Consider the following 18,130-nt stretch of genomic DNA (forward strand, 5'->3'; position numbering starts at 1 on the left):
GAGTTAGGATAGGGAAAGTGGAGAGAAAGAGAGAAGAAGAAAGAACACAGAAAAGCTCAAAGCCCTAATCCCTATCTCATCCATGGCTTCCCTCTCCTTTATCTCTCCTCCTTCTCTCTCCTCCTCCCGCCATGTTTCCTCCATAGCCAAACTTCTCCTCCGCTCCCCAAAATCCATAAATCTCTCCGCCCGTTGCCGACCTCTCTCCGTCCAAGCCCGCTCCGTCTCCACTCTCACTCAAGACGACCTTAAAAAGCTCGCCGCCGACAAAGCCGTCGAGTATGTCAAGAGCGGCATGGTCCTCGGCCTCGGCACTGGCTCCACCGCCGCCTTCGTCGTCGCCAAGATTGGCGAACTTCTCAAGAGTAATCAATTGAGAGACATTGTTGGAATCCCTACCTCGAAGCGGACGGAGGAGCAAGCTAGGTCATTAGGAATTCCTCTTTCTGTCTTGGACGACCATCCGCATCTCGATTTGGCCATCGATGGCGCTGATGAAGTCGATCCAGATCTGAATCTCGTCAAAGGCCGCGGTGGCGCTCTCTTGCGAGAGAAAATGGTGGAGGCCGCTTCCGATAAGTTCGTCGTCGTCGTCGATGAAACAAAATTAGTTGACGGCCTCGGTGGAAGCGGCCTCGCGATGCCGGTTGAAGTCGTTCAGTTCTGCTGGAAACACAATTTGGTGAGGCTTCAAGATCTGTTCAAGGACGAAGGTTGCGAGGCTAAGCTCCGATTGGAAGCCGACGGGAAGCCCTACGTCACCGATAACTCGAATTACATAGTTGATTTGTATTTCAAGACTCCGATCAAGGACGGATTGGCCGCCGGTAAAGAGATCTCGGCGTTTGAAGGAGTGGTGGAGCACGGATTGTTCTTGGACATGGCGACCGCCGTAATCATCGCCGGAAAAGATGGAATCGACATCAAAACGAAATGATTTCCGTTTCCATTTACTTCCATTGGTGAGTTCTTCTGAAAACTGTTACAATTCCTTTGCCTCCTCCTAAACCCTAAATTAGAGGTTCGAATTGCAACTTTTTTTTTCTTCCTGTTCATGATTTATTGGTAACAATCAGCTTGATTTCATCTCTGTATTATAAGAAATCTTGTGCAAATTTTTGCTGATGATATGCTCAATTTGGGATGGAATAAATGTAATTTTTGTATCCATCTGTACTTAAGAATTGAAAAAATTAGTGTATCTAAAGGGATTTCATGTGTTTAAGCTCAGATTTCTACATCTTAAACCATAAAAATCAACCTTTAATTAAATGGTGAAATTTTTAGAGTAGGCATTAAATTGCCAAAATTAAATTATTATATATAAAAATGATTGTTACAAAATTGAAAAATATAATAAGTAAATTGTTATTCAAAATTAAATTATTATATTTTTATTTGAATCGTTTGAAATCTTTAAAGAATGTTTTTTTTTTATTCTTTGGCTCACTGGTTGAACAGGAATGAAAGTCGGCATTATTAATTTGACGGTGTTGGGTGAAAGGGTTCTCGTTCAATGAATAAAAGTTACTCTAGAAATAATAGGTTGATCTTCGGGAGAGCTCATCAAATTTGATAAATTAATTAATTAAATTTTAATTTTGGAGACTATATTATTAATCACGTTTTTTTTTTTCCAAATTATAAATATGTTAAATTTGACTATATTTTAATTTCTATATTTTTAATAATTTTTTTTTAATTTAGTTCATATCTAAATAAATTTTAAATTTAGTCAAAAAAAATTTAAAATTCACCACTTAATCTAATCGATGCTGAGCATAGGAATTTGGATCTCTTCTCTTACCCAAATCGTCTCAGGTTCAAGTCTTATCTATTTTCTGATCTGATTGTCCCTAAATTTATCCAATCTCAATTTTTCAAGTCCATTTGGATCTTAGGACATTGCTCAAGCTCGAGTCTTATCTACTTTTTGGTTTGATTGTCCTTGAACTTACCAATCTCGATTTCCCAAGCTCATTTGTGTCCTAGGACGTTGCTCAAGCTCGAGTCTTATTTCCTTTTATGGTCATGAACCTTTCCAACCTCTCTGGTTTATATTTAAAAATATAAAAATAATTCAAGAAGTGGCAAATGGCTTAATCATAGAAAGAAAAAATCTGCAGGCCATAGACAAAAAAGGAACGACACAAATCAAAAGAACAAAAAAAAAAAAGCCTTGCTTGAAGTCAACAGTTTCAACAAATCATGTATAAAAGAGCTTTGTTGCTGGCCAAACATTAACACAAAAAGTCCCACACCCATTTGAATTTCACGATCAAAATTTGAACTTTTTGAAATTATTTCAAAAACCCATTCGAATTTGATGATCAAAATTTGAACTTTTTGAAACCATTTCAAAAACCCATTTCTTTTCTGAAGTTTTCTTCTCAGCCAAGATGGGGAAGGCTGCAAAATGGATATTGAATCTTCTTCTTGGGAAGAAGGAAGAAAATCAGAAGAATCAGAAGAAGAAGAAGAACCCTTCTTCTTCTTCTTTTTCTGATCACTCTGCAAATTTGAAGCTAAAATGGAGTTTTAGAAAGACAAATCTTCTGTTAACTCATAAGCTTTCTAAATCTATTGGCTCCATTGATACTATTGAAGCTCTCAAGCACGTAGCCATGGCAGATCAGAAGAAGCCACCATCAAGTGCTCGAAACGCTGCTGCTATGACGATCCAATCCGCGTATCGGTCTCATTTGGTAATGAGTTTTTCGTTTTATGTCTTTGGTTTCTCAATATTGTTGAGGATTGTTGGGAGGGAGTCCCACCTTAGCTAATTTAGTGAATGATCGTAAGAAATACATTTGCATTGGTATGAGATTTTTTGGGAAAACCCAAAGCAAAGCCATGAGAGTTTATGCTCAAAGTGGACAATATCATACTTTTGTGAAGATCCATGATTCCTAACATGGTATCAAAGCTAGACACCGGGCGGTGTGCCAATGAGGAGGCTGAACCCCGAAGAGGGTGGACACCAAGCGGTGTGCTAGTGAGGACGCTGGGCCCTAAAGGGGCGGATTGTGAGATCCCACATCAGGGGAACAAAACATTTTTGGAAAGGGGTGGACACCAAGCGGTGTGACAGTGAGGACGTTCGGCCCTGAAGGAGGGTGGATTGTAAGATCGCCCGCGACAACGCTGGGCCCTGAAAGGGGTGGATTGTGAGAGATCCCACATTAGAGGAACAAAACATTTTTGGAAAGGGGGTGAACATTAGACGGTGTGACAGTGAAGACGTTGGGCCCTGAAGGAGGGTGAATTGTGAAATCCACCCGCAAAGATGTTGGGTCTTAAAGGGGGTGGATTATGAGAGATCCCATATCCGGAGAACAAAACATTTTTAGAAGGAAAAGTCTAAAGAGAATCATATCAGCTTGCAAATATATTCTCTATACTTTTTGAACCTATGTGTTTTGGAAGGAAAATGTAAGATTTGTTGTGATTTGATTACGTTGCTCTAGGCAAGGAAAGCATTGCATGCTTTAAGAGCACTGGTTAAGATACAAGCACTTGTGAGAGGCTATCTTGTGAGGAAACAAACAGCTGCTACCCTAAAGAGCCTGCAAGCTTTGATGGCAATCCAAGTTCGAGCTCGGGTGAGTCGGATCCAGCTGCTCGAGGACGAGGAAGAGCTTCTCGGAAGGAGGCGCTGCAAGCATCTCGTTGACACCAATCTCAAAAAAGTATACAAAGTAAACTCCATGATTCATCTTGTAGTAGTTTCTCTTGTTTCATTTCACTTTAATTACTGGTTTTTCTTCTTATTTAGGAGAGACTAAACATGAATCTCAATGAAACTCGGAGACCATATACGAGCAAGAGTGACCATATAAGTCGTTCTCAAATCGAACAGATAGTGAACGAACCAAATGCTTGTTCTTGTAGACGAAACCTTTCGATCCCGATGCAGTATCAGCACAAAGATCACTCTGGCACCAGGGAACCTAACATGTCCAAACCAACAGCTGAAACAGCCTTATTTTCCATGGATCATCCAAGACGTTCAGATTTCGTGCCTAACGACCATCCATTCTATCCAAATTATATGGCCAAGACAAAAACATCATGGGCAAAAGTCCGATCGCAGAGTGAACCGAAACAACGTCCGAGTTCAAGTGCACATCAGCTAAAACCGAGACCATCTTAGCCATCTTAACTGTTGTAAATTTACATTCCTACAACAGAAATGTTGCATATGCAACTACTAATGAGTTAAAACTAAGGACGACAAATAACCGCTACTCGCTAGCTAGTTTATCGAACTAAAATGACTATAATCTATAATGAAAAGACGTTTTTCTCCTTCTTGGCATCTTCCCAAGTGTCAAATATACCTCGAGAAAATGCGACGACTCTGCACATCCGGGAGTGGTTCATGTTTCCTGCTTGAGATTGATTTCTTTGAAGCTCTTACTCAACCAGATAGCAGTTTCCCTAGGGGAGACCTTTTCGGGCCCAAATGGCTTCAGCAACACCCCGAGCTCTTCGTACTTCTCCTGCTGCAGCAATCTTGCACTAAACTCGAGCAGACCTTCCAAAGCCTCGGCCCTTTGTTGTAACGATGAAGTATCAAAATGACGTTGTCGTAAGTCTGATGAGGTATGGCTCGATGCACCAGCAGTTGCATCCTGAGCTGAGGAATCACTTCGAGCGTCTCGGTCATGTTGAAATAAGCTGCATTGTATTCCCTGCCATGCTTCGGTGTAACCACGAGTTGAACAAACCTTGTCACAAACTTGGATTGTACATTTGTCTTCGGTTATAGAACAATCAGTGTGCTGCAGGGAGCTCGTAGATCCATGCGTGGATGGCAGTGAAGCACGGCGAACACGAAAAAATGTATCATTGAATGATGCTAAAGGGAATTCAGCAATCCGGTCAATTCGTGGAGAATTCACCGAGACATCTGGGGACTCGATGTGGTGAAGAATACCAACATTCGGTCTGCAAGCGCTTTGATCAGTGGTAGCTTTCGTATGCAACGGGAACGATGCTCGACGGACATAAGTAGATGAAACTGGGAGATGCTATAAACAAAGATGAGGTCTCAGTAAATGAACCAAAATTGGTATAAATAAGCTATAGATCATCCAGACTCACCAATTTCTTATTGTTTTTCAACGGTTCATCACGTTTTTCCCGAGTGGCGTAAGCTTTCGATAGAAGCCGTGAAGTTTTAGCATTAGTTGCAGACTTGGCAGGCATCTTTCGAAACGCTTCTCCAACCTGAGTGCCACCAGTGGTCGGTTTGCGACTCGGGTAGTTTTGTTTATCATGTATATCATGTGTTGAGCTGAGAGAATCATACTTTATTACCGAAACACTTGGATTTATAGCTCGATCGTTGCTTAAAGAATGTCGCTTAAAGGGCAATGGCTCGGAGAACCTCGTCTTCTTCATATAATTGGGTTTGGGCCAGAGTGCCGGTAACGTATTGCGCCTCGGAGAATTCAGTTTGAGATTTATCTGAACAATGTAAGGCTGCAAATGAGGATGACCAAGTAGTTCCCCAGCCTGCCAAACAAAGTTATTCAAAACACAAGAGTTGGGAACCTATATAACATGATACAACAAAACATAAGGAAATTTATTGGCTAAAAAATTGAAGAAATAAACTTAGGAGATTTGTGTTCTTATCGGTCATTTGTATAGTCGATTTTGGCACGAACATTATATGAATAATCCAAGCCCACCGCTAGCCGATATTGTCCTCTTTGGGCTTTCCCTTTCGAATTTTCCCTCAAGGTTTTTAAAACGCGTCTGCTAGGGAGAGGTTTCCACACCCTTGTAAAGAATGTTTCGTTCTCCTCCCCAACCGATGTGTGATCTCACAATCCACCCCCTTTGGGACCCAACATTCTCACTAGCACTCGTTCCCTTCTCCAATTGATATGGGACCCCCCTTTAGGGCCCAACATCCTTGCTGACACACCGCCTCATGTCCACCCCCTTCAGGGCTGAGCCTCCTCGCTGGTACATCGCCCAATGTCTGTCTCTGATACCATTTGTAACAACTCAAGCCCACCGCTAGTAGATATTGTCTTCTTTTGACTTTTCCTTTCGAGCTTCCCCTCAAGGTTTTTAAAACGTGTTTGCTAGGCAGAGGCTTCCACACCCTTATAAAGAATGTTTTGTTTTCCTCCCCAACCGATGTGGGATCTCATAATCCACCCCCCTTCGGGGCCCAACGTCCTTGTTGGTACACCCTAAACCCAAGCTCACTGCTAGCAAATATTGTCCTCTTTGGGCTTTCCTTTTCGGGCTTCCTCTCAAAGTATTTAAAACGCATCTACTAGAGAGAAGTTTCTACACCTTTAGAAAGAATGTTTCGTTTTCCTCCCCAACCAATGTGAATCTCACATAAGTACTAAAATAACTATGAAAATTGGGGCGGGTAATGCGATTTTGATCCATACGGCATTCTTTGATTGGATAAGAAAATGAGAGGATTAGATAGATCAGATAGAGTGGAGTGTGAGAGGAGGATAACACATACACTTGGCCGAAGCTCCGGGTTTTTACGTAGCATGCTTTTGACGAGACCTCGACTGCAAACCGAGGAAAGCGATTAGATCGACAATAACGCAGACGAACAAGAAGTCAGGGAGGAGATGGACTTACAATGCACCAGAGTATTTTGTTGGAAGAGGAGCCACTATGGACTTGTTAATCTTAATGATAAGAGCTTGCATATCCTGCCCAAAACACAATCAAATTAGAAAAAGTAGCAGACCTGACCATTCAACACAATAGAACCATGACAAGAAGGCCATCCAAAACTCGTCTATTTTCGGTATTGTACTCGAAAACGACATTTGTGCAAAGTGGAAAAAAAGAGGGCTAAAAAGCAAATTAAAGAGGATCAACGTTTAAAAGGGTAATGGTCGGATTTGGGAATTGTAACCATTGATATATGTTTGCATATTATACGTGGGGCACTTTTTCTCGAAGTGTTCACTCGAAGTTTCTAGCTTGAATTTCTACATGTACTAAAGTTTGTACATAGTTGTCTAATTTTCCTAGTAATCGCCCCAACTGGTTGGAGAGGAGAACGAAAAATTATTTATGAGGGTGTAGAAACTTCTTCCTAGTAGACGCGTTTTAAAAATCTTGAGGGAAAGCCCAAACAGGACAATATCGGCTAGTGGTGGGCTTGGGCTGTTACAAATGGTATCAGAGTCAGACATCGAGCAATGTGCTAGCGAGAACGCTAGTCCCCAAAGGGGGGTGGATTGTGAGATCCCACATCGATTGGAGAAGGGAACGAGTCCCACATCGATTGGTATATTCCCTCTAACGTTATGAGATCTCACATTGGTTGAAGAGGGGAACGAAAAATTCTTTATAAATGTGTGGAAACCTATTCTTAGCACACGGGTTATAAAAATCTTGAGGGGAAGCCTGAAAGTAAAAACCCAGAGAGAACAATATCTGCTAGCGGTAGGCTTGGGCTGTTACAAATGGTATCAAAGTCAGATATTGGGTGGTGTGCCAGCAAGAACGCTGGGCCCCAAAGGGGGGTGGATTGTGAGATTCCACGTCGATTGGAAAGAGGAATGAGTGTCAGTAAGGACACTGGGCCTCGAAAGTGGGTGGAATGTGTTGAAACCTCTCCCTAGAAAACGCGTTCTAAAAACCTAGAGGGAACCCCCAAGAGGAAAAGCCCAAAAAGACAATATCGGCTAGTGGTGGGCTTTGGCTTACAAACGTCCTCGGCATGGAGTGGACTAGGTCGGACCCTAGTTATAAAATAAACTCACACTAATTATAGAGGGAATGGAGTTATCTAATGGACATAAGCTACCATAGAATCCATCAGCCCAACAACTTCAAAAGACAATAGGTGTAAAAGAATTGAATAGTTTATGAAAACAACAATCAAGTGCTCGAAGATGAGGAAATGGCGTTCGAAATTCCCGAACAAGAACAAATGACGTTCGAAACTTACAAACGCTTTGAATGCAGGCTTTAGAGCAGTCATCTCATATATACAGCATCCTGACAAACAGATGTGAAACGGAGTCACTTTTAGTCAATAAAGGCCAAATAAGGTTCGTGGTCAGGTCGAGCGGTTCCTACCTAAAGACCAAATATCCGACTTCGAACCATAAGGTATATCAGCAAGAAGTTCTGGACACATATAGCTCGGAGTTCCTACGACCTGCATTATCATGCCAAGTGTTTTAAAGAACAATAGCAAGGTATCACAAGCGAGTTACAAAGAGCTCGACCTTCACACACAGTAAAACAACTAATAAGAAACTGATGCGTCGTCAAATTACATACCGAGGACGTAAGATCGTCTGACGTCAACATTTTGGCTAGTCCGAAGTCGCCTGTTTCATCAAACGTGAATTACTATCAAATTTCTGTTCGTACTTGCAATTTTGATTCTATATATATACATGGTGGGGATGGAGGAAGAGTTCACTTACCGAGGCGTATATCTCGATTCTTAGTCAAAAATATGTTCGAACACTGAACAAATCACATGATATCGATAGTTAGTAAAGAGCTCAACGTATTCGCATTCACATGATATCGATTTTTAGTCAAAAATATGTTCGAACACCAAACATTAGGGACTAAATTATATATGTAGCCAAAAAACGAATACACATCGAACCTTGACGTCCCGGTGAAGGATATGATTCGTGTGCAAGTAATCGAGTGCCATCAGAAGTTGAACTAACCACTTGCAGAGTTTCTACGGAACGAAATGAACGATGAACAAGATATAAAAAGAATTAATGAAACCAAAAGAGATTTTTAATGTTGTTAAGAACCTCTTCGGGGAAATGAACGCTGTTCGCTTTTTTTATTGTTTCGGCCCTGTGGAAATTGAATAAATGTAGGCTAAATGGAGAAGTAATACAAAAAAAATGATGAACATGATGAACATTGGGCTAGAAAAATACTTACATGTCCCCTCCTTCACAATAACCTATTATAATGCACACATAGCAACCCTGTCAACAAAGAAACTAAATTAGATGTAACGGCACAAACTCACCTCTCGTTTTAAAACGTGTTTGCTTAGGGAGAGGTTTTCACATTGTTATAAAGAATGTTTCGTTCTCCTCCCTAATCGACAAGGGATCAAACAATCCACCCCCTTCGGATCCTAGCATCCTTGCTGGCACACTGCCTCGTGTCCACCCCCTTTATGGCTCAGCCTCCTTGTTGGCATATCGCCCGGTGTCTAGCTCTAATTCCATTTGAAACGGCTCAAGCCCACCGCTAGCCGATATTGTCCTCTTTGGACTTTCCCTTTTGGGCTTCCTCTCAAGGTTTTAAAACGCGCTTGCTAGGGAGAGGTTTCCACACCCTTCTACAGAACGTTTTGTTCTCCTCCCCAATCGATGTGGGATCTCAGAATCTACCCCCTTCGGAGCCCAGCGTCCTTGCTGGCACACTGCCTCGTGTCCACCCCCCTTTAGGGCTCAGTCTCCTCGTTGGCATATTGCCCAATGTCTGACTCTAATACCACTTGAAACGGCTCGAGCCCACCGATTGCAGATATTATCCTCTTTAGGTTTCCCCTCAAGGTTTTAAAACACGTCTGCTAGGGAGAGATTTCGACACCCTTATAAAAGTTTCATTCTCCTCCCCAACCGATGTGGGATCCTCATATTAGACCATACCGATACGAAGGATGAACTAGAGACAATCAAATGGTAAGAACGAATGATTTAAGAACAACGGGAAATTTATTCTTAACCATCTTAAACGACCATCAATATCGTTAAATTGTACATGTTTTAAGTGTAGATGGCGACATTAAACAGCACATTAGTAAGAACTTATAGCGATTAAAGCTCGATCTACCTTCTCGACCCATGAATCCTTATACTCCACAATAAATGGATTCCGTAGTCTAGAAATGAGCTCCATCTACAAGAAAACACAAACGGATTAGCTCGAAAAAATGACATAACTGTTTCTATCATAACCTGCAATCGACCAAAATCATGGATGATCTATGCTTAGCTTTCCAAAATGTTCACATGAAGTGAAAGAAGGTCTAATATTCATTTTGATCATTGGTTGTTTCACAAAAGCATTCCTAGTTACGATAATCGACGACAATCCAAGCAAGTTATAAAGAAAACCGAAACGGTCGTGGTAGTAGAAGAGAATCTAAACTCATTCGAAAGCACCCCGACACGATTATAGTAGAACATGAAAAGCTAAAAAGCAACGACTCGAGAAGTATGTCGGAGTAAAAAACACCAACCTCCTGGTGTGCAGATCTACGGGACCTATCGGTCTGACGGGCGAGGCGAATTTTTTTCAACACATACCTTAATATATAAAGGTCAAAATTATGTGTCACACATATTCAAAGTTTTAAAGAGAGGAAATTATGAAGAACTATATGAAAAACAATATAATTTGGTAAAGAATACTTGAACTGCATTTTCTAACCTTTTCTTTTCATGCTTATGTCTCACAAGAAGAGCAGAGCCAAAGGATCCCTTCCCTATTTGCTCCAATATTTCATATTGCTCCATTTGGACAGATTAATAGTTCCCTTTCTCTGAGTACACATAAAAACAAAAGTTAATCAAAATCTACTTTAAGAAGTCACTAGCATAGACAATAGACAATGCAACGGCTCAAGCCCACCGCTAGCAGATATTGTTCGCTTTGAGTTATCCCTTTTGTGCTTCCCTTTGAGGTTTTTAAAACGTGTCTACTATGGAGAGGATCTAGCCCTACTCCGACCAGTGTCTCGCACTGTCCGGTGATGGGCTCTGATACCATTTGTAATAGCCCAAACCCACTGCTAGTAGATATTGTTCTCTATCGGCTTTCCCTCTCGGGTTTACCCTCAAAGTTTTTAAAATGCGTCTACTATAGAGAGGGTCCAGCCCTACGCCTACCAGTGTCTCGCACCATTCGATGACTAGCTCTGATACTATTTGTAACGGCCCAAGCCTACCGCTAGTAGATATTGTCTTCTTTGGGCTTTCACTTTCGGGCTTTCCCTCAAGGTTTTTAAAATGCATCTACTATGGAGAGGGTCTAACCCTACTCTGACTAGTGTCCCACACCCTCCGGTGACTGGCTCTGATACCATTTGTAACAGCTCAAGTCCACTACTAATAGATATTGTCCTCTTTGGACTTTCCCTTCAAGGTTTTTAAAACGCATATACTATGGAGAGAGAGTCTAGCCCTACTTTGACCAATGTCTCGTATCATTCAGTGACTGGCTCTGATACCATTTGTAACAGTCCAACCCCACCGCTAGCAGATATTGTTCTCTTTGAGATTTCTATTTCGGGCTTCCCCTCAAGGTTTTAAAACTCGCCTACTAGGGAGAGGTTTCCACACCCTTGTAAGGAACGTTTTGTTCCCCTCTCCAACAGATGTGGGATCTCACAATCCACTCACCTTGGGGACCCAGCATCCTCACTGGCACACCACCCGGTGTATGGCTTTGATACCATTTATAACAGCCCAAGCCCACCTATCTGTTTTCTAAGCATAGACAATATCACAACTATATCTGTTTTCTAAGCATAGACAATATCACAACTAAGTAAGAAACAGAGATATTGTCCAACAAACCACATTGAATTCACCTTCCATAACATCTGCTTCTCATCTTTAAACAAAGCTAAAAGATTCAGCCAAAAAAAAGCAGAAAAAAACAGTAAATATGTAGTTTTCATTTCAATGTTCATCACTTCACTAAGAACACTGCAAAATCTTCAGTTCATCTCAAACATAAAATCTTCAAATGTAAACAAAACCCCAACCCAACAAGAAAAACAGAGGCACCTGAAAGTAGCAGTAGAAGAAACGAGGATCCAAGAGAATGAAGCAAATGTGGTAGAAGAAAGAAGAGAGCTACAAAGGAGACAAGGAACGACACCGTTTTGGAAGCAAAAGGAAGACAAACAGAAGCTGCAGCTGAAGGGGAAGAAGATAGTGAAGGGGTTCCGCCATTGTTGGGATTCAAAGTTCAGAAGGCAACCTTTTTTCCTCTTAGTTGAGAGAAAACAAGATATGGGTGTGGATTTAAAGGAAGCCAGAGGACAAAATCTTAGAGAGAGAAGAACATTGGTGTGGGTTTTAAAGAAAAAAACACTGAAATTGGGAGTGTTTTAGAAAGAGAAGAGGAGAATAGAGAGATGAATATATAATGGGATTACTAAAATTCTTGAGATAAACAGAGAGGAGAGAGGGAATGATGGGTCAAAGTGACAAAGAAATGGAAGGAAAGGGAGTTAATGGAAAGAGATTTGGGGATGGTGGGTCAATTTCAACGCTAAGATAAGCAATCTACATATTAGCATATTAGAGAGAGAGGTAGAGGAGAACCAAACACTGGTTACCCGGTGTCAAAACCTCTCCACATAGACGTATTTTCAAATCGTGAGGCTGATGAACATAAGGTCAAAACGGACAATATCTGCTAGTAGTGGATTTTAGCTAATATAAATGGTATCAGAGTTAACACTTAGTTGTGTACTAGCGAAGACGTTTGGTCTCCAAGGGTGTAGATTATGAAATCTCACCTCGATTGGAGAGGAGTACGAAACATTCTTTATAAGAGTATGAAAACTTCTCCAACGGTCAGATTAGTGGTAGACTTGGAATAGTTAAAAGTATAGGTACTATGAATCTTTCATCTTTTTTTCCCTTTTGAATAATTTTTTTTCAATTAATTTTGTTTTTTAGTGTGTGATTTTGAGAATCTAGGTAGGGAATCATGAAAGCAATAAAAATAAAAATAAAAAAAGTGGGAATAATTAAAAAAATAAATAAATAACATTTTCAATTAAAAGGCAAAAACTTTATGCTAAATTTGTGAGTGAGAATTAATTGATATATATAATTGATTTCTTCCATCTTAGTGATATTTTTTAATAATGATTTATTTTTCGTGTTATTGGAAAATTTTCTTAGTTGGTTATAAGAGTTAATATGATTGACCCACTGAAAAACAAGAGTCACGGGTTGATATAGGTAACAATTATCTATTTGTTTATGTCTTTCTAAACCATCATGTTCGGAAATGATTTCGATTTGTGAATGTACACCTTACGATGTTATTCTTAATATTTTATAAAAATGTTAAGATTGTCATCTGAATAAAAATCAAATGAATACCGAGACTCGAACAAGTGCAACAATGAATTGAGCGGTATCGTTATGTGTTTAAGTCTCCATTTTGATTCAAAATCTCAAGTTTCATCGAATATTCTAACAAATGTTTATTCGATCAATAATCTTAAAATATTTATAAGAAACGAAAATAGAATTTATATTTAATGACCAAAAATGGAGGAAGAAAAATACACATAAAAAGCAGAAAAAGAAACACAGAAATAATAAGTGTATAGAAACATTGCATGTGATATTTCAGTTATCTTTTTCCTTTTTTTTTTTTAATTATTTACATTTCAAATAAATTCTATTTGGGTTAATTAAATAATTTATATCCTATATAAAAGATAGAGCATTTTACACTAATTTTTTTTTATAAAATATAATATAAAAAATAAATAAATAGATTTAAAATAGTCGTTCAAGATTTACTTGGTTATTTGAATAATAATAAAAATTGTTTTACGAAAATCACTTAAAACGAGACGTTACTAGTTTTAAATAGTCAATAAAATTTAGATTAAAATAGTAATTTTAGAACAAAATATATATATAATTTTGGAGTTAAGAATATAAAATGGGTGACTTGTTATACAAAATATATAAATAGGTTTTAAAAAAATATTTTAAATTAACAATAATATTATTTATTTCACAAAAATCAAGTGACCATGGGATTTATATATATATATATATTCTTATCCACATGCTTGTATTTAAATTGAATTATTTTTATTTTGCGAGTAATAAAATAATGATTCTCCTTTGGACATACATTTTAGTTTTGGTATATTTTAATCATTATATTCTTCAAATGTTTCTTTTAAGCCTCGATGCTTTAAAAATTTAATCGTTCTAATCTCTTTATTCGTCTTTAATTTTTTAATCATAATTTTAAAATATTATTATTTGGTTAAATTAATAAAAATATTTGCATTTCAAAAATATCTCTAAAATTTTTAAAATTTTCAATAATACTTTTGAATTAATTTTTTTTTCCTTTTACTTTTTTGAGTTCCTCTTCCTACTTTTATTTTATTTTATATTTAAGCTATAAATTATATGGTAAAATATTTATATATAAAATAATAATAATAATAATAATAAGTAATAGACAAAGACAAAAAAAAAAGAAAAAAAAAAAAAAACAACAACCTGCCTGGTCTTCGCCGTCTTTTGTCAGCTCTTGGCTGAGTGGGTCCCACCTAGAGGATATATGTTTGGTGACAGAGATATGTTGTTCCAAACCTTGGATTGGCTTATTATTCATTTTCCTACCTTGTTTGATTACACGCATTTTATATATATATATATATATATATATCTTTTACTCGGTTAAGTTATATCATCAATTTACTCACGTAACTTTAAAATTTTTTATTTATAGTCAAGAATTTTAAACTTTTATATTAATAATTTTTTATCGTCGACGCTGTTATTTAAATATTGTCGTATTATGCAGTTTACACAAACGAATACAGGTTTACTATCAACCCGCACTAAATGACATGATTAAATATGTTAGTTTTAAGAACAAGGGTTTTTTAGTAAATAACATGGAAAAGACCCGACCCTACGATATTTTGAAGCGAAACACATTCACCGTCTCACGAGTTAGAACTATATTCAGATCAGTTAAACATTTTAAATTTATTTTTATTTATGAAAAAAAATGAAAGAAAGATGAAAGCCTATATTCAAGGAACGTGATTTGTTCAAACAAAAAATGTAGGGACAATGAAAGTAAAAAAACATGGGAAAGCTAAAGTGGTGTTTTTTTTTTTTTTTTTATTTAATTTTTACTTATTCCGTCATGTATTTAATAGAAATTTTAAAAACTAATTTTAAATAAAAGTGTTATGATCAAAGCGTTTCCAATCTTTTGGGTACTTTTTAGTTACATAAATCTCGCCCCAATCTATCACTTAATTTCAATCAATCATTTAGAGGAGTAATTATTTTGAACGATGAAGTCGTGGTGATAAAAAAAAGGTCAGATCAAACTTTTGGCTTTAGAAAAAACAATAAATATTATTTGATAAATATTCGAACTTACCAATATAACTATCGGATGAAAAGATTTGAACATCTAACTTATTGGTTAAGTGGACACTATATTGGTTTCTATTAATACATAAATAAATCGTTTAATTCTATTTTTTTATTTTTAATTTCAGGTTTAATTTTTTTTTTTTTTATGTACTTCTAAAATGTATATATAGCATACTCCGACTAATAAAAGAATAATTTATCATTTTCTTTACCAACTCTCTCTAAAATTTTTCCTCGTCGAAAACGGTCTAAATTATATGCTCGGTTGATCCAAAACTAAGATCACGCTGTCATGTACTAAAATTACATCTAACAAAAAAAAAAAAAAACTTATCAAGTAGCTAATATGAACACAACTCAACTGACACAAGGACACAAAATCTATACTCTCGATAAAGAGGTCAGAAGCTCGAATTCTGTACCGGGACCTACAATGAAAAAAGGGGCGAGAAACTTGCCCCTCAATTTCTTGGGTCAAAATCTTCATCTCTAGAATCCCAAGAATTAATATTGTTCATCTCTCATACCCCTTTTAGACTGACATAAAGAAGAAAGGAGCAGAGAAACCCTACATTCAAAGGACATAGAATGGAATTTGTGTACATTCTTCCCAATGATTTCATGTTTATAGAAGAAAGAATATTTTTTTCATCTGCAATTATAGTGAAAGAAGAATAAGATTTATATCTTTTTGTAGCTGTGTCGTCCTTAACTTAGGCTAAAAAAATACATCACTTCTCATATTTAGGACTTTATGGAAACAGAGAAAATTTTCTTCTTAGGGAAAAATCACAAGAAAATGAATTAATATAAACTACCAGTAGCTAAATGCTAATCAGCCGCAGATCAAAGGAGGAAAAGTTAAGGGGAGACCTTCAAGCTTTTCAATACAGAAGAAAGCAGAGAAAGCTTGTGTGGAGCTCTTTGCATGTAATCTTTTTCCAAGGCTGTTGCTGCTAAAGATTGGAGCTCTGGACCCTCCTTGTCTTCTCGGTTTCGACCTCTCGTGAGTTGTGCAATGGCAGATGTACACTGGTTTACAAAAGAAGAAGGGAATCAGCTTGAAATAAGACAGAAATGCGAGGAATTGCAGGCCAATTGCCTCTTGTTTTTTTTTTATTTTTGTTAAAAAGTATAATTCTGGTCTACGTTTTGGTTCTTGGTACTGTGGTATAACACTTTAATGTGTCATGCGGTCTCATGCATATGAAAAGCTAAAGCGGTATCATGTCAACTTTTACGATGTCATGTCGGGTTTTGTTGCTATTTATTTGGTAACTAATGAGAGGACCAAATTGTCACGATATAAAGAAAGAATAAGGTCTAAAATGAAATGAGAGAAACTGTAACCCTCTTTGAGTTTTTCATTCGGGCTTCCCCTCAAGGTTTTTAAAATGCATCTCCTAGGGAGAGGTTTCCGCATCCTTATAAAGAATGTTTGCTCCCCTTTCTAACCGATGTGGGATCTCACAATCTACTCCCTTCAGGGCACAACGTCTTCGCTGGCACTCGTTCCACTCTTGTGAGATCCCACATCAATTGGAGAGAGGAACAAGTGCCAGCGAGGACGCGCTATTGTGAGATCCCACATTGATTGGAGAGAGGAACGAGTGCCAACGAGGATGCTGGGTCCCAAAGGGGGTGGATTGTGCGATCCCACATCAGTTGGAGAGGGGAACAAAACCTTCTTTATAAGGGTATGGAAACCTCTCCCTAGCGATGCGTTTTAAAAACCAAGAGAGGAAGTCTGAAAGAAAAAATCCAAAGAAAACAATATCTGATAGAGGTGGACTTGGGCTGAACTTCATGGGCGAGAAACATTCAATGTTATAATTTAACTTAATTTGGGTTAAAGCTGACAAAGTCTTCACATAGAGGAAGCACAAAACTCAAGATATCAACCGAAAATGATGGATATACTCCATGGCAGTGAAATGTGCATCAGATATAAGGTTATAAAGAATATAACAAATTGCTATATGCAGAAGATTGCCAGAGAAAGCTTACCAAGCAAACGCCAAACAGGGCTCTGGTATTTTTGCCCCCACTCAAGTCTATAGTAGATGCGTAGTATTTCTTTGCTGTTTGAAGGTTTTCTAGGCCGCCTAATGTGTAAAGTACCTGTATTCAGATAAAGGTTTCGAGTAATTACTTGAAAGTTGAAACGAAGTTAAAAGAGAATGGTAAAACAAAGTTTAACTAATACTACGCTTTTGCCAGAAAACAAGAACATCTTCTAGAATTTCCAACACGAAAATTGAGACTAGGGAAAGCAAGTTTGAGCAAGATATGTCGATAAGCAATGCCGTGCTGAACGAGAGCTCCTTTCTACAAGGGTTTTTCTTTCATTCTTCTTTTGTGTTCGGGTGTAGGGGCTCCACTAATTGCCCACTCCACAAAAATGTTTCGACCACCCTAAAACTAACTCCAAGAGACAATGAGCTTCAAATTTTAAAATTTCCATATAGAGACTTGAGCTTAAGACCTTGGAGAGAATCTCCAAGCATTCCAAATCCTCAATATCAGGGTCAACTCTTAAGGTGCTCCTCAGGATGAAACTGGATCAGGTATCCAAATTAAATTTCGTCATCGATCGACTTGCAGTTATAGCACAAATAAAGGCATTTTCTTTGGGTTAAACGCAGCCTAACCCGAACAATTCAGACACAGCCTACATTGTCAGTAAAATATCAAGAGGTGGACAGCTCCATTATCTCACCACCTAATGCCTAATAACTTACCTTAGCTATGCCATAACTTCAAGGTGACTAAACCAAACGCCAAAGCATTGATTTTGTCATTAACTCTTTGGAGCTGTCCAAATTCTCACCCAAATTTCAGCAATAAAATGGAGTTAGAAGTTAAAAGGCTACCAAGAGCTAAAGTTACAAAAAAAAAAAAAAAAAAAAAAAAAAAAAAAAAAAAAAAAAAAAAAAAAAAAAAAAAAAAAA

General features: G+C 38.0%; 4 protein-coding genes across 10 annotated transcripts in view; 2 read left to right on the forward strand and 2 right to left on the reverse strand.

The window, feature by feature from the left end:
• The first annotated feature begins 6 nt into the window (after positions 1-6).
• Positions 7-1,217, forward strand: LOC111493733 (probable ribose-5-phosphate isomerase 3, chloroplastic). The gene has a single exon (XM_023143559.1). The coding sequence runs from the start codon at positions 83-85 to the stop codon at positions 935-937; it is 855 nt and encodes a 284-aa protein (XP_022999327.1). The 5' UTR covers positions 7-82; the 3' UTR covers positions 938-1,217.
• A 663-nt stretch (positions 1,218-1,880) lies between these two features.
• Positions 1,881-4,249, forward strand: LOC111493672 (protein IQ-DOMAIN 31-like). 3 transcript variants are annotated; one of them, XM_023143474.1, is made up of 3 exons: positions 1,881-2,705; positions 3,468-3,698; positions 3,776-4,249. In XM_023143474.1, exons 1-3 carry the CDS (start codon positions 2,400-2,402, stop codon positions 4,151-4,153), a joined length of 915 nt encoding a protein of 304 aa, XP_022999242.1. In that variant the 5' UTR covers positions 1,881-2,399; the 3' UTR covers positions 4,154-4,249. The 3 variants fall into 3 exon arrangements, with proteins under 3 accessions (XP_022999242.1, XP_022999243.1, XP_022999244.1); XM_023143475.1 differs by having other exon boundaries at positions 3,779-4,249; XM_023143476.1 differs by having other exon boundaries at positions 3,468-3,689; positions 3,779-4,249.
• Positions 3,777-12,196, reverse strand: LOC111493670 (serine/threonine-protein kinase Nek2-like). 5 transcript variants are annotated; one of them, XM_023143469.1, is made up of 16 exons: positions 11,796-12,195; positions 10,435-10,546; positions 10,244-10,310; positions 9,835-9,900; positions 8,929-8,975; positions 8,793-8,838; positions 8,633-8,713; positions 8,442-8,484; positions 8,293-8,342; positions 8,086-8,167; positions 7,955-8,004; positions 6,628-6,701; positions 6,503-6,554; positions 5,107-5,520; positions 4,341-5,033; positions 3,777-4,181 (listed from the first exon to the last, which is right to left on the reverse strand). In XM_023143469.1, the coding sequence occupies exons 2-15, from the start codon at positions 10,518-10,520 to the stop codon at positions 4,380-4,382; spliced, it is 1,812 nt and encodes a 603-aa protein (XP_022999237.1). In that variant the 5' UTR covers positions 10,521-10,546; positions 11,796-12,195; the 3' UTR covers positions 3,777-4,181; positions 4,341-4,379. The 5 variants fall into 5 exon arrangements, with proteins under 5 accessions (XP_022999237.1, XP_022999240.1, XP_022999239.1 ...); XM_023143470.1 differs by having other exon boundaries at positions 4,070-5,030; positions 11,796-12,196; XM_023143468.1 differs by having other exon boundaries at positions 4,070-5,033.
• Positions 12,197-15,759: 3,563 nt separating this feature from the next.
• The window catches only part of LOC111493673 (ER membrane protein complex subunit 2-like), a 6,934-nt gene continuing 4,563 nt past the window's right edge, over positions 15,760-18,130 (reverse strand). Inside the window, exons 8-9 of the mRNA XM_023143477.1 lie at positions 17,187-17,300; positions 15,760-16,211 (exon numbers count right to left, since the gene is read on the reverse strand). Coding sequence (XP_022999245.1) covers positions 16,041-16,211; positions 17,187-17,300 — 285 coding nt within the window. The 3' untranslated portion in view covers positions 15,760-16,040. The remainder of the gene's footprint in view (positions 16,212-17,186; positions 17,301-18,130) is intronic.

Source organism: Cucurbita maxima, unplaced genomic scaffold, assembly GCF_002738345.1.
Source record: "Cucurbita maxima cultivar Rimu unplaced genomic scaffold, Cmax_1.0 Cma_Scf00019, whole genome shotgun sequence".
Classification (NCBI taxonomy): domain Eukaryota; kingdom Viridiplantae; phylum Streptophyta; class Magnoliopsida; order Cucurbitales; family Cucurbitaceae; genus Cucurbita; species Cucurbita maxima.

What these genes read in the sequence shown, in the direction of transcription:
- LOC111493670 (XM_023143469.1), bottom strand. Translation starts at nt 10,520, where the DNA reads ATGGAGCAATATGAAATATTGGAGCAAATAGGGAAGGGATCCTTTGGC. An exon ending in CATAAGCATGAAAAGAAAAG is followed by an intron (nt 10,311 to 10,434) that starts GTTAGAAAATGC and finishes TTATATATTAAG; the next exon opens with GTATGTGTTGAAAAAAATTC. An exon ending in GAATCGAGATATACGCCTCG is followed by an intron (nt 8,343 to 8,441) that starts GTAAGTGAACTC and finishes TTGATGAAACAG; the next exon opens with GCGACTTCGGACTAGCCAAA.
- LOC111493672 (XM_023143474.1), top strand. Translation starts at nt 2,400, where the DNA reads ATGGGGAAGGCTGCAAAATGGATATTGAATCTTCTTCTTGGGAAGAAG. An exon ending in CCGCGTATCGGTCTCATTTG is followed by an intron (nt 2,706 to 3,467) that starts GTAATGAGTTTT and finishes ACGTTGCTCTAG; the next exon opens with GCAAGGAAAGCATTGCATGC. An exon ending in ATCTCAAAAAAGTATACAAA is followed by an intron (nt 3,699 to 3,775) that starts GTAAACTCCATG and finishes CTTCTTATTTAG; the next exon opens with GAGAGACTAAACATGAATCT.
- LOC111493733 (XM_023143559.1), top strand. Translation starts at nt 83, where the DNA reads ATGGCTTCCCTCTCCTTTATCTCTCCTCCTTCTCTCTCCTCCTCCCGC.